At 41.1% G+C, this 14,332-nt stretch overlaps 1 protein-coding gene across 6 annotated transcripts in view; it reads left to right on the top strand.

Moving 5' to 3' along the window:
- CREBBP (CREB binding protein) overlaps nt 1–14,332 on the top strand; it is a 95,213-nt gene that overhangs the window by 65,948 nt on the left and 14,933 nt on the right. For 5 of the 6 annotated variants that reach the window (XM_058849269.1, XM_058849270.1, XM_058849271.1 and 2 more), the window contains 9 exons: nt 71–250; nt 478–664; nt 4,476–4,594; nt 4,724–4,963; nt 5,442–5,530; nt 10,359–10,439; nt 11,129–11,185; nt 12,411–12,488; nt 12,976–13,043. In XM_058849269.1, coding sequence (XP_058705252.1) covers nt 71–250; nt 478–664; nt 4,476–4,594; nt 4,724–4,963; nt 5,442–5,530; nt 10,359–10,439; nt 11,129–11,185; nt 12,411–12,488; nt 12,976–13,043 — 1,099 coding nt within the window. The remainder of the gene's footprint in view (nt 1–70; nt 251–477; nt 665–4,475; nt 4,595–4,723; nt 4,964–5,441; nt 5,531–10,358; nt 10,440–11,128; nt 11,186–12,410; nt 12,489–12,975; nt 13,044–14,332) is intronic. The other variant, XM_058849273.1, reaches the window with a different exon arrangement.

Here is a 14,332-nt window from a genome sequence, read left to right on the forward strand (position 1 = left end):
TGTTCATTTTTAGTAAAGGAAAATATTTCTATATATGCAGTGTCTTTCTTTTGTACTGTTTTTACAACAGCTATCCCAGGCAGCAGCTAGTATTGATAACAGGGTCCCCACCCCTGCCTCAGTTGCTAGTGCTGATACGAATTCCCAGCAACTAGGACCAGATGCACCAATGCTAGAAAGCAAATCAGAAGTTAAAACTGAAGAAACTGAGCCAGAGACTAGTGAGACACAAGTGGAAGCTAAGACTGAGGTAAATGAGATTCTCTACAGCTTAACTGAAAGCAGTGATAGATATAAAAGCACTTAATGATGTGTCTGACTCGGTGAGCTAAGGGGCGAGAGGAGGGTCGTTACTGCAAAGTAACTCCTGAGGAAAGCCATGGATGGAAAGTGCTTCAACAGTCTCAAACTAATATTTTGATGGCTGAAGTTTGGGTTGTAAATGTAACAGTACCTCTCGTTGCATCCTTTCTTAAGGTGGAGGAGGATTTACAAGGATCTTCACAAATAAAAGAGGAAACAGATGGAACAGAACTGAAGCAGGAGCCAATGGAAATTGAAGAAAAGAAGCCTGAAATGAAAGCAGAGGTTAAAGAAGAAGAGGAGAGCGGCACTAATGGAACCACTTCACAATCAACATCACCGTCTCAGCCCCGCAAGAAAAGTACGTGTATGAAAACTGAGTTCCCTTGTGTGCTTTGCTTTCACTAACATTTGTTTTCCACGGTCTCAGCTCCTGCTGGGAGGTCTGGTTTGCACTTGTGTTTCCAGCACTTGGAGCTCTGGGAGATCAATACTCTGTAACTTAATATTGAAAGTAGGATTCCTTTAATGTTACATGAATCAGGTGAGAAAAGCAAGTCACTGTGCCCTTGATCTCAGCAGTGCCTGCCCAGAAGGACCAAGGCAGTAAGGCAGTGATTGCTGGAGGAATTAAATACATAAATCCCTCCCTGTACATCTTGGTGCTCTTTGAGGAGAGCTCAGTGTAGATAAGAATGCTTTCAGTAACCAAGGATATCCATCGCTTCTCTTTCCCTGTTAAGAGGCTGCACACACCACCTTTATCCTGAGTTTTGTCAGTCACTTTTCTGAGAATCAGGCACTTGAACTCTCCTGAACCTGTGTTCCTCCTAGACTGGACTGCTTAACATTTATTTTAGAGTCCTGTGTTTTCAGGACTTGAAAGTTTTCAGTGTAGTGTTCATTTTCTCAGCAGTCTCTTAATTTAAGCTGCAGTGTCAGCACAAATTGAGGTGTTATTGCATCTGTACTCAAGAAAACTTCATGGTATCGCAGGTTATATAAATGTTTGGGTGCCTTGTGTTAGTAAGAATAAGATTATTAAAACAGAAATATATTTCTCTGCTTGCAGTGCAGGCTTTGTGGCAGGTTGCAAGATAAGTTTTTGGACTCAAAAACCTTCACAGTTTTGAAACCTCTGTCTTTTGGCATCTGCTTTATTGAGGTGATGTTTTCTGTGGTTAGTTTTTAGTTGTCAACCAAAGGGAAGCTTTCAACATGGTGCAGCTGTCTAAAAAATCTGCATTTCCTTGATGTGCTTTGGGCTGTAATTGGTTACTAGCCATAATCTCCTTGTAATAAATCACAATAAAACACATTTCCCTGCAGATTGATGTTCTCAGCTGGCAGCAGAGTGGGGCACCCAAACGAGAGCGCGCTGCAGAACCAACTGGCAGAGCCTTTTCCAACCCAAATGTAACACAGGGAGTGGAAAGCTTATTAGTATTTCTGAGCCAGTGATATTCCCAGTGGAAGGAATCACTGCTGCCTGGTAGGAATGTGCTTGCACAGGGAAGGTTCTTACAGAGTCAGTTCAGGCTGGGTCACCACGTATTCCAACTCCTCCTTCGGTGACACAATTTTACCTTGGAAGTTTTGTCACTCAGTAACTGTGCAGTGCAAAGCACGTGCAGTGTGGGCAGGTACAACCACAGGCTCGAGTTTAAACAGTGACATTTTCCCAACAAGGACTTTGTTCAGTGTTAATTGAGCATTGGTATTAAAATGCTGAATAAACCAGGAGGTATTGGAGAGGAATTACTGCCGAGTGTGCTGAAGGGACAGGTGATATTTTAAAACTACTCAAGAGACTGATCAGGAGTTTTACATGGCTTGCAAAAGTATTGGGAATTCTTCCTCATTCCCATGCAGGCAGATTCCTGAGGGCCATCCCACAGTGAGCTGGGAACATAGCAGGCACTAAGGGGAAGTGCCATGGACTGTGTGCTGTAACTTAGCAAGCAGAGTCTTATTTTGCCTTTTTTTACAAATCTAATGTGAGCAGGAAAGGGAGGTGGTGTTTCCCTGCTTCTTCCCTTGCATTCTCAAAAAACCCACTGTAATATTCATTTGGGCAGCTCCTGTCTCCTTGTAGGTGGCAGCTTTAGTTTGACCTCGAAGATGAGTTTTACTGTTTTCTTCACTTCTTTGTAAGACATAATGGAAAACTTGCAAGAGCTTGGGTTTGAGGTGTATTTGTGTGTTGTCCTTGTAATTTCAAAAATGTCTTATCTTCCTTTGTGAATTTTCTCCTTAGCAATCATAAGCAGACTTGCCTCTATTTGAAAAAAAGCAAAGAAATTTAAAAAGGTAGCATTGTACTCTTCTTTGGTAGATAATACGTCATGGTGAGTCAGGCAAAGATCCCATTTTCTTTTTACTGCCCACACATCCAAGACAAAATGGGATAACTGGATGCCAGCTCCTTACAAAGGTCTTTGAGCTACTGGAGGAGAACTGAGAGCATTTAATTTTGGAAAAAGGAGAGAGGGAAAAACAAAACTTCCTTGTAAAATCCATGTACAGGGAGATGCTATGATCAAATGTGCTGGTATTAGTCATAGTCCTTAGAGACAGAACAGCTGAAAGCAACTTAATGTTTTTAGGTAAAGTAATAAATTGAAATAACAACTGGATTTTTGTTTTGATTTCTTTCCAAATTTCAAAATACAAGTGGCTTATAATCTTTATCAGTAAAGATAATTAGGCTTTAAGGAACTTGGCAAAAGTCACACTGGATCTCTGTAGTTTGAGTTTAAAATAAGATTGGATTTACTTTGAAAGATACTGTAGCTTAGTGGTATGTTATTCTAGGAGAAAATTCTAAAAGCAGTGTCAAGCAGGTAGCCAGAATAGATTATTAAAAGGTACTTTTTGACCTTTACATTTCATTAAATGAAATAATTGAGATTATCACATACTATCTGAATCAGAGCAGTGGAGATTACTGTTCCTCATTAATGGAATTTAATATTTATTTCTGTTCTTGAGAATCCCATAATATAATGTGTAAGACTTGTTTATAAAACTTTGGAGTCTATAGCAGGGGAAAAGTGCCTGCATGTATGGTATTGATAAATATGGAAGAGAATTGCCATTTTGTTGGGACTGAGATTGTGGCAACAGCTGAAATGATCATACAACCAAGGAGTAGTGTCAGCTTAATTTGTCTTTCCTCTTTTTTGTGTGTGCCTACTCTTTAAAATCATAGATTTTGATTTAAATGTCCCAAAAAGCAATTTATATCATACCAAAATAGCATTTGAGTGAGAAAAGCAATGATCAGCCTCAAAGGGGTCACTGAGCCCTGTTGATTCAAGTGCTTTTAGCAGAATTAATTGCTCCATTTTATTGGTGTCGTTCTCATTTCATCCAGGTAGATAAATATTAGATGCCATCCTGCTTTCCTTAGTTGTCTTTTTTTCTCAATGATAGGCATTCTTCCCTATTTAAAGACACTGTTCCTAAGGAAATAAATGTAATTACACTGCTGAGATGCTCAAAGAGCTCTCCAAGTTATCATTATTTTTCAGAAAATGTATTGCCTTTTTTTGTCCTTGTCAGCCACTCCTGAAAGAATCATGGCTGTTGCCATGCCACTGTTGCCAAGTGGTGGCATAGAAATCTGGAAGTATTAACACTTTCAAAATCAATTAACGATCCATCAGACCAGGACTGTTTGTACACTGTGGCCAGGAAAATCACAGTGCCAGCTCTCAGGACATCTGGTCACTCTCTGTAGAGCTGGCTCTTCATCCCTGCCCATTGCAGTGGGTTTTTCTGGAAAAGGCTTGGAAATAGCAAACAAGGTTAGAAGGGAGGGGAGGGAAATTATGCTCAGTCTCTCCTTTGAGGAGAAAAGGTTCATTCATGTTGAAAGGATTGAATTTGATTCTGTTTAAGTTTTGAGGGGTTTTTTAACACTCAAGAATATGTATCATTATGGGTTAGAGCTGCTCCCATCTCCCTATGGAAGAATATCTCTGATATTCCCTTGGGATCTGAGTAAATACAAGGCTGTGTTTGTCTATTGGAAGCGAGGTTTTGCCTCTCACCAGGAAAACCCTTCACAGAGTTTTAGTTAACGTATTTCTTTGGGGTTTTTTTAGGAGAGTCAAGAGATTAGGAAACATGGAGGGCACTTTTGTAACCTTTCTGACTTCCATTACCAGTTTTCAAGCCCGAGGAGCTGCGCCAGGCTCTCATGCCCACCCTGGAAGCTTTGTACCGGCAGGACCCAGAGTCCCTTCCTTTCAGACAGCCTGTGGATCCCCAGCTTTTAGGGATTCCGGTGAGTTGGCATTAAAAAAAAACCCCTATAAAATATCCTCCTGTTTCATCTTTACCCACATAAACATTTTGCCTTTATTCAACATATTGCAAACCTCTTAAAAACTCAGGGCTTTGCATGTCTTGACAGGATTATTTTGACATTGTGAAGAATCCCATGGATCTCTCGACCATCAAGCGCAAGCTGGACACGGGGCAGTACCAGGAGCCCTGGCAGTACGTGGATGATGTCTGGCTGATGTTCAACAACGCCTGGCTCTACAACCGCAAGACTTCCCGGGTCTACAAGTTTTGCACTAAACTGGCAGAGGTGTTTGAGCAGGAGATTGATCCAGTCATGCAGTCCCTGGGCTACTGCTGCGGGCGCAAGGTGGGTGGTTCAGTATCCTTGGGGATGTTCTTCCCAACTGCCCAGACAATGTTGAATTCTGTCCAGTCTCCAGCTTTGGGTACTCTTTTTTTTTTAAATGGATATAGAGGATGGAAAGGCTGCTAAAAGTTTGGCTTTCTTATGTGTTCAGGGCTAAAAAGGTCAATAGCAGCTCTGCTCTTCTGTTATTATTGTTATATTTTTTTCTCTCAAATGGACACCTTCTTTAGTTTTAAGTAATATTAAAATACTTCCCCGGTTTCCCATGTCCATAAAGCAGAGGTCAAAGGGTCAGCTGCTTTTAGAGTTAATGGTTGTCACCAGATTGAGAGAGCTGTGCTGGTACATTCCCAATAGCTGGAAAAGTGTGGTGGCCATGGCAGTGTCCTCTGATAGACACAAGCATCAGGTTTGTTTTATAAATCCCTGATGAGCAAAATGCCTCGTTGTAAAGCTGCTTTTCTCCCTTGTTTTGCAGTATGAGTTCTCTCCCCAGACCTTGTGCTGCTATGGCAAGCAGCTGTGTACTATTCCCCGGGACGCTGCCTACTACAGCTACCAGAACAGGTAAGTCCTTGAATCCAGATTTTTTCCCTTACTCAGGAAGTGAGATCTCTTTTGAATTCTCTGCACATACAGAGGATAAGGAGGATTTTTAACTTTTGCTTTCCTTTGTCAGCTAAATCAGGGAAAAGCTCTTTCTTTTTTTTTTTATCTTTCCATGCTGTCCTTTTGCAGGTGACTCTTTGTTTTTCTGTGCTGCAGAGTGAGGCACAGTGTTCCTTAGTGCTTGCTCTTAGCCAGGCTGCCCCTTGCAATGCTTCAGTGCAGGTCAACTTGTCCATGTTTTCCATAAAATGAGGGGCAGGGCTTGCTGCAGGGAGAAGGGCAGAACTGCCAAAAGGCACTGGGAAATCCTGTTTCCTTGCTCTGGGAGAATTGTGAAAATATGCAGGTTTTTTTTGACAAGTTAGTGCCAGAATTTTCCAAGTAAAGGGTACAGTGATTGATTCTAAGACTTATGTTTCCCTTTCCTAGTCAGTGCTTAATAATATTTAAATTAGCTTGGAAATAGCATTAAAAACTACCCAGAGATTCCATGAGAAGCTGTGAAAATTAAAATTTCTCTTATTTTTTAATTAATATTAGGACTTGGTGTTTCTATTATTATTAATAAACAATTGTTAGATTAATTTTCCATTTAATGCATAAATCACCAGTGTTAAAATCACAAAGCAAACTTAAAATTTGGCTTTAATTTTGATTTCTTAGATTATTTGTGTCTTCCCCTCACCAAATAAAATGCACAGTACAAATGGGCTGAGACAAAAGCTTTGTTTTAAATAGGGAAAAGGAAGTAATGAATTGCTTTCCAGAGGCTTGGCAGCCTCTAAGCCTTGCCAGCTGTGAAGTCACAGAACCAATTCAGACTTCCAGCACTTGTATTTCATCTTTTTGGGCCATCCCTTCTCTCCAAACATTCTCTTGAGAAGCTTTCAGCTTGTTGAGCCCCATGCTGGAGCAGCACAATGTGGGAGAGGAAAATGTGTCATCCCACCTTGTGTGGGGGGCCTTGGGTGGCCTTTGAGAAGCAGAAAGTATTGACAGGCAGGAATAAATTCACGAGCTCTCATAAAAGGTTTTATACAGCCACTGTGGACTTTGAAAAGTTGGGCTGAAGAGAAATAAAACAATTAAAATGTATTTAAAGAGGCAATTCAGTCCTGGCATTGGGGAAAAATAACCCTTAAATACCATCACTGTTGGTAAAATTTAAAATACTTTTCATATTCTGCATCCATGTTATGAATTCTGTATTTGGAAAGAATAGTAACTTCAAATTGATTTGAAGAAGGACTCATTCTTCTTTCAAAACTGCCTTTCCAATTTAAGTTTGTGTTAAATAATTTGGATTATTCCATGGAAGGCAATGTTGGTCACAAGCAAAAAGTGCAGGGTGCGTGGAGCAGAAAGTTCCTCTGTACTGGGGGCTGTAATATTCCACTTTTCTGCCCATTATAAACATGAAAGTCCATTTAAGTCATATTTTTTCTGCTCATCCAGTTGCCTTGAGAAAGGGGTAGGGGTTTGTGATTTGGGATTGAATTCAGGTGGAGTGTGAGGTTTTCTGTTTCAGGCCCACTAAATGAAGTGATGAATGGGGCTTTGGATTGGAGCTTTTAAAAAGGCATTTCTAAAGATTAATCACCATATTGTTTAGTAACAGTCCATTTTGCATAGAAAGCCCCCATTCATCAGCTCTAAACTACTCAAATTTCCTGGGACAGAGATCTTCAAATCTTAGATGTTCCTAAACAAAGTAATAAATAAGTGGAAAACAAATTCCATGCTTCCAGCAGATCTTTAATTGGTCAAATATTCTTGAATTTTCTGTGTACAGAACAGGCAAAATTGGATGCACTTAAAGTCCAGTGTATCACATGACTAAATTACAACTGAGAATATTTAAGCATCGTTGAATAAATGAACTCAGGCACTACAGTTTAACCATTAAGTTAATTATTTGGTATAGAACTGTTTAGATTCCATAATAAGGTAGAAATTTAGGTTAAAGAGTTCAGAAAATGTGCTGCACGTGTGAATTATCCAGTTGAGAAAACCAAGTGGTGTTTCATGTCAGTGCTGCCATCCAGTTATGAATTTAGAATTGCCTTTACACTTAATTACAGTTGGGAATTCACCTGTTAATGCTGAGATTGAGCATTTTCTGGACTTTGGTGTTGAACCATAATGTTGCTCTGTAATAAACAGGAGTCACCTGAACAGTCTGCATTTGAAAAGCTTCCCATGTTTGATGTGCTGCAATAAATACATTCCTTGGGGTTTCTATGGCTGCTGTAACTAGAATATTGTATGTTTTTTATGGGTTTTGCTGAATATTCATGGTGACATGCAAAAGGCAGGACTCTGATTCTGAGGGTCCATATCCATAATAAGTTACAGTTATTGCTTCACCTTGGTTGTTTTATGAACAAATGTTCATGATCTTTAGGTGATTCATTTTCACTGTACTTCAGTTTTTATTTCCTCATTTTAATATCATGGATTAAAGCTTAGAGTGCTTTGAAATCCCATAAATTATTCTGAAAATGGATCAGAATTAACCTTTTCTGGGACTGTTTAAATGTTGCAAATTATTAATAGGAGCCTTGGCCATGGATTTTTCTGGCCTCACTCTCCTGTATTTGGGTCCTCCTGACTTTCAGTCCTTCCCAGCCTGACTCTTAAAATGCTGAGCAACTGTGTTAGTAAGGAAAATAGTGGTGGGAGTTTTAATTTAAGAAAAATTGAAAGAAGCACATTATAGGGAAAAAGAAATGGAAAAGGATATAAAATTCTGAACCTCTTATTTTTGGTTTTTTAAAAAAATCATTAGCTACTATGTTATCAGTGTAGGGCTAGGGTGTGAGGGGCAAGGGGAGTCAGTGGAAATGAGATGTGCAGTGTCTCCTCTCTAATAACCACAATGTATTTATCATCCCCAACGGTAACAAATTAATGAAATACATTTGTTTTCCTCCTGGCCTTGCTCTGTCGCATTCTCAGCTCCCAAATCCTGGTTTTCCTTGGCAGGGGGATGTGTTTAATCCCAGTGGAGCTGCCCTAGGGGGTTGAAGTGGGGTTAGGGGCCATCCTGGCAGTGTTTGTGAGGCTGCATTAACTGGAGCCATCCCCTTCCCCTGGCTCCTCAAGCAGCTCAGGAGTTTCCAGGCTCCTGAGCTGTGCTGAGGGGACTCAGGGAGGGCTCCTGGAGCATCTCCCCTGCCCAGGATGGCCCTGGTGTGTCCCAGCAGGAATTCTGATCCATCCCATTCCATCAGGGCCTGCCGGTGCCTGTTGCTGTCTCCAGGACAGCCGAGCCCAGGAGGTCTCTGTGGGGTCAGGAGGTGTCTGGGGTGTGTGTGAGGGGGCAGAGCTGCCACACTGATCAGAATCCATCCTTGACTTGTTGGTTCATTGTGCCACTGAGTCTCCTTGGTGCCTCTGACACTCCCCATCCCCACGGCTCCGGTGTCTGAGTACTAAACCTGCCTCGTTCTGTGCTGCCATCGCTGCTTCCACTCTCTCACTCTCCATAAAGCTCCTTTATTTTGATGATCCTTTGTGGCCTTCCTGCATTTTAAAGCTGTGGCCTCTCTGTTACCTTTGTTCATGTGTGAATTCATATCCTTTCCAAACATTTAGCCTCCTTTTTTAATTATTTTATTTTATTTTATTTTAGTGACCCTGACAACTTTGGTTCCAGTTCATCTGAAACAAACAACCAAAAAAAGCCCCAAAACAAAAAACCCAGCACCCCCCACCCCCCAAATCCATGTAACTTTTACTTTATTTTATTTTTTCAAATGCAGATTGTATTTTCATAGAGTTGTATTCCAATTTACTCAGCTTGGTTTGGTAAACTGCAGAATTGTTTTTGCTGAGTATGACTTGGATTGGCTCTTGGTCTGGTGACCAAAAATTGTACCTAGCCTTATATTCAATTTGTAAAGCTTAATTAATTAATTCCACTTCTTTAATGTACCTGATAAATATATTGTATGTATGTACAATATTTCATGTTGTTCACATATATACATATATTGTATTTATATAGGTAAATGGCTGGAAACTCTGACCCATAATTGCATTTCTGTTAAATGTTTGTCTAGAGTATGGATTTGGTTTCATTTATATGAAAGAATATTAGCTGAGCAATTGGTCACATTTGATCTTACAGTCAAATTTTGAATTCATTGCTTTTATAGATTTTTTTTTTTTCAATATCAAGTGTTTCTGCTTTTGCAGTTTTGACTCACAATCAGTAAATACTTTCAGAATATTTCCTAATTACTTAAATCTGTAATAAATGCGTCCTTAAAGCTTGTTGACAGGTTCCTTTTTACCCAAAGGAAACTCGATCAGTCGCAAGCCTGGAATCAAAGAGTTTTGTTTGGTTTTGTTTTTTTTTTCCCTGAGCGATGCAAATCAAATCCAAATTCTTAAATTTGAAGCCTGTACAAACGTAGCTCTTTGGTGGCTACTCCATAAATCCCCCCCAAATTTGGAATGTGAGGCCCAGCACTTATTGCGATGTGTGAAATGAGACCGAATGCTAATCTGTGCTTTGCCTTGGCTTTCTGCTCTGTGTTGTCTTGGTGTTTGCGTCTTACCTCTTACGTCTGTGCTGTTTGTTCCCTCCCCTGTTCTCTAATCCTGCCCTCCCTTCCCTCTGTGCCTCCTCATTGTCCACACTGACCCATCAATCAACCAACAACGTCCCCCCTTCCGTCGTGCTCCTGGTGATCTGCCCTGCCCTGGTTGGTGGCTCCGTGCTTGGGTGGCTGTGTTTGTGCTGGACCAGCTCACCCAAATATGGCCTTCTTGCTGACAGGTATCACTTCTGTGAGAAGTGTTTCACTGAAATCCAGGGGGAGAATGTCACCCTGGGTGATGACCCTTCCCAGCCTCAAACGTAAGTCTCTTGCTTTCCTCTGCATCCTGAATTTTGGAATGGGGTGGGGGGAGGTAAAACCCAAACCCCTGTGGTGGTATCTGGGGGGGGGAAGTGCTTTGTTCCTTCCTAACAGGAGATTTATAGGGACAGGATTAAGAGCTGTTGCTGTGTAGGGTCTGTGTCCAGTGCTGTGTCCAGCTGAGCTGCCCATTCCCAGGGTGGCAGACCCCGGATAATGTGTTTGGAGGGGAGCAGTGGAAGTTGTATCAATAAATGTCACTAATCCATCACCTTTTCTAATGGAAAACTTCCATCTAATGCTGATATCTCACCTTTTGAAGCACAGCTTATGTTTCTAAAAGCAAAGGCTTGCCTTTAACTTGGCCAGAATAATCAGATTTGAGGCATACAAGCTGGTTTGGAAGGTGGCTGCTTTACTGACAGTAGCTTCCCTTGTTCTTTATTATTTTAATTTTATGTGTAGACTTGGGTATCTCTTGCTTTTAATTTACACAGAAAGTGAAATGGGAAAAATATTTTCTGTAGCTTAAAATGCAATGGACTGAATTGCTTGTTCTGACCAGAAAATGAATACTGAGATGCTTTCTTCAGACTTGAGGTTTGCTGCAATTCAGCAAAGCATGATACTGTCTGAGCCTCTGATGTGAGGGTGCTACTGAGTTTTCATATTAACTCTTTGTCTCTAGAACCATCTCTAAGGATCAGTTTGAAAAGAAGAAAAACGATACCCTGGATCCAGAGCCGTAAGTACCAGGCTGTTGTTTTCCTTCCCAAAATCTCACTGCTTCCACTTGTCCTTGAGCCAGCAGGGCAGAAATGGGGCAGGGAGTGAAGAACTCTTCTGTTCCTCCATCCCTGTCCAAACAGACTGCAGAATCTTTCCCTGAAATTCATGGCACAGCACCCAGAGTGGATGTGTGATTTGATACCCCAGGGGACCACGGGAGCCTGTTCCACAGACAGTTCCTGGTTCAGTTGTTTTGATAATTCCAAGGGTGTGCCCTTGCCAGGCTCTGCACAGGGCTGGGCATGGCCCTCCCTCCTCCAGAGACTTTCACCCTGGGCTCTCATTCCTGGGGCACTTCTACATTTCCCTCTTGTGGTTCTAAACCACGTTTTTCCCTTCACTGAGTGCTGAGCCCACCCAAAGGCCCCAGGGTACCCTGTGTTACCCTTAGGAGGTTCCAGGGAAGCCCAGCTGAACTTCTCAGGAGCACGGGGTTGCTTTCCCTGCAGTGGGATTTTATCATCCTGCTCCATCTTCTCTGGCAGTTTGAGGCACAACACATTTTGATTCCTTTGCTTATCTTTGCAAATTCTAAATAGAGCTCCTCCCCAGGCCTGGAAGGCTGGACTGAGACAGACCCCAGTGCATTTGGTTTCTTAACCTGCACAGCACTCTGGACCAGGAAAAACTCTAATGGTTTTCCCATCCAAAAAAAGGAATTCTGATGTATTTTTTTGAGCAGAAAACAAAAGATAAAAACAAGACTACAGCAGAGCCATGCAGGCAAAGACAAGTTAATACATGTTTTTTTGGCAGGGTGGTTCATGAATGACTAGTTCTTACATTTACAGTAAGTTGAGCAACCATTTATTCAGCTTGTGGTTGTTGCAGCAATTGAGAATTAAATCTGTGGAGGTATTGTTGAGGATCCTGTGAAACTGGGACTCTGCTTAGAAAAGGATAGAAAAGATCCAGAAAAAGTTGTGCATGACAGCCCATTTCAGATTTTTAAAGCAGCACATTTTGCAATTTATATATAGGTATAGATGTATATATATAACTTGCACGTGGACTGATACATGTACATCTGAATCTATTCTGAGTATCTTAGATGTAAATTGGACCTGGTGAAGTTGATTCAGTTCTTAGCAGAGGCTTGGCAAATCCTTCTTTCATGCTGAATTCTGGGAAATTACTTACCTAACACCAAAAGTAATTTGCTGCTGGTTTTTTTTCTTCAGGTTTGTTGACTGCAAAGAATGTGGTCGGAAGATGCACCAGATTTGTGTGTTACATTATGATATTATTTGGCCTTCAGGGTAAGAAATGTTTGTTAGTTTTTTACCCCTTGTATAATGAGACCAATGTAATTTATGTAATTAAAAGACTTTCTGCCTTTGTTCTTTAATGTGTGGCCACAGCCTTTTAAAGAACTGGGTACAAAGGGACAAAGCATTTCTAAATAAAATGCTTTTTTTGATGTTTGGGGTCTTATTTCAGTATATTCAGATGAAAATGTGTATATTCATCCACACAGATTTGTGTGGTTTCTTTCTAACTCTTAACCAAGGGCAGCTGGCTGGAGGGGAGTTTGCACAGAACACAAATGCAGGTGTAAGTGCTTGGCAGAGTTAAACCAGCTCATAAAAGCTTTAAATCCCTCAAAAATGGAGTGAAATAAGCTGTTCAAAGCCAGAGAAAAATATATTGTACTCTGACATTTAAATTACATGTTCAAACATTTGGTTTAAGCTCACCAATAATGGGTTTATGCTAAATTTTTGGCTTTTTTTTTCCCCTCAATAGGTTTGTCTGTGATAATTGTCTGAAGAAAACTGGTAGAACACGCAAAGAAAACAAATTCAGTGCTAAAAGTGAGTTTGGTATTTGTGTTTTTATCTTCATCTTCTCTCTGCCACCCCTAATGGGTTTTTGATTGAGACTTTGTGTTGTCATGACAGACAGCACAGGAACATTTGCAAAATGGGGAGCAGCGTAGCCCGAGGCTGTCGGAATTTTAATCAACATTTTAAAGCCCTGCTGTTTATGTATTTGTGGTCAGTCTTGTTGCTGCTTGGTGTGTTTGACATCTTTGTCCTTGTTTTTCCAGGGTTAAAAAGCAAAAAGAGGGACAAATAGGACAGCAGGAGCACAGGGCTGTGTGTGCTTCACTGGCTCTGTTCAGCCAGGTTTCCATGCAGTGTTGGAGCTGTAATGAAATCATTGTCACCTCTGTGCCCTTCCAATAACCTGTAGGAAACAATTGTGCTGCAGTTCAGGTGCTGCTGCCGAGCACCAAAGTGTGGCAAGAGCTTTTCCTGCCTCCAGAATTGGTGGTGGCATAAGAACTGAGTCAAGTGAACAAGGTGCTCTTGGCAGTAACCATTGGCATGGTCTTGTAGATAGAAATGGGCACTGAGGAGAGGCCAGGAGAGACCAGGTCAGGTCATCTCAGTGTCCAGAACCCTTCCACAGGATTGTCTGCAGGCATTGGACATCAGGAAACATGACTGGGCTGTTTTTATTCATGCAGGTTAGGTGGGGGAAGAAAAGGGGCTGGTGTTGGAAATGCAGAGTCAGTGCAGAGAGCAGAAAAATAAAGTGAGTTTAGACACCAAGGGGGTGATTCAGGAACTTGAACAAGCAGAACTTGCAGGGACACTTCAATCCTCCCTTGTGCTTCCTTGATGCTTAGACATTCTGGGCATTACTGGGTGATGTGTCTGCATGAGCCTGAATCTTTCAAATTGGGATAAAGGCAAGGAATTGCATTAAAAATGTGAGTTCTTGATAACTTTGTGTGTGGTTGATTGTGTAGCAAGAGATGTGAAGGGGGTAATTTGCAGGTGATGATGTTGTGTGAGGCACGGTGGGTTCCAGTAATCAGAACGGTCTCTGGAGTAACCTGATGCACTCAAGAGAGTTTTGTTAAAGAGGCTTAAATTAGTCTCATTAAAGACAGATTAAAATTGGAGGAGAATATTAATAAAATGAAGAAATCCAACTGTAGTTTTAGATACCCATTTTAAATGGATGTCTCTTCTGTTCTATGCTGACTTTACGGCATTATTGATGTAAATTTCCTTAAAATAAGTGTGATTCCCTGGATGTCTGCAGGGATATCACAGTTGTTCTGTGACTGGTTAAAGTTTGAGTAAGCAGC

Source organism: Poecile atricapillus, chromosome 14 (genome assembly GCF_030490865.1).
Source record: "Poecile atricapillus isolate bPoeAtr1 chromosome 14, bPoeAtr1.hap1, whole genome shotgun sequence".
Classification (NCBI taxonomy): domain Eukaryota; kingdom Metazoa; phylum Chordata; class Aves; order Passeriformes; family Paridae; genus Poecile; species Poecile atricapillus.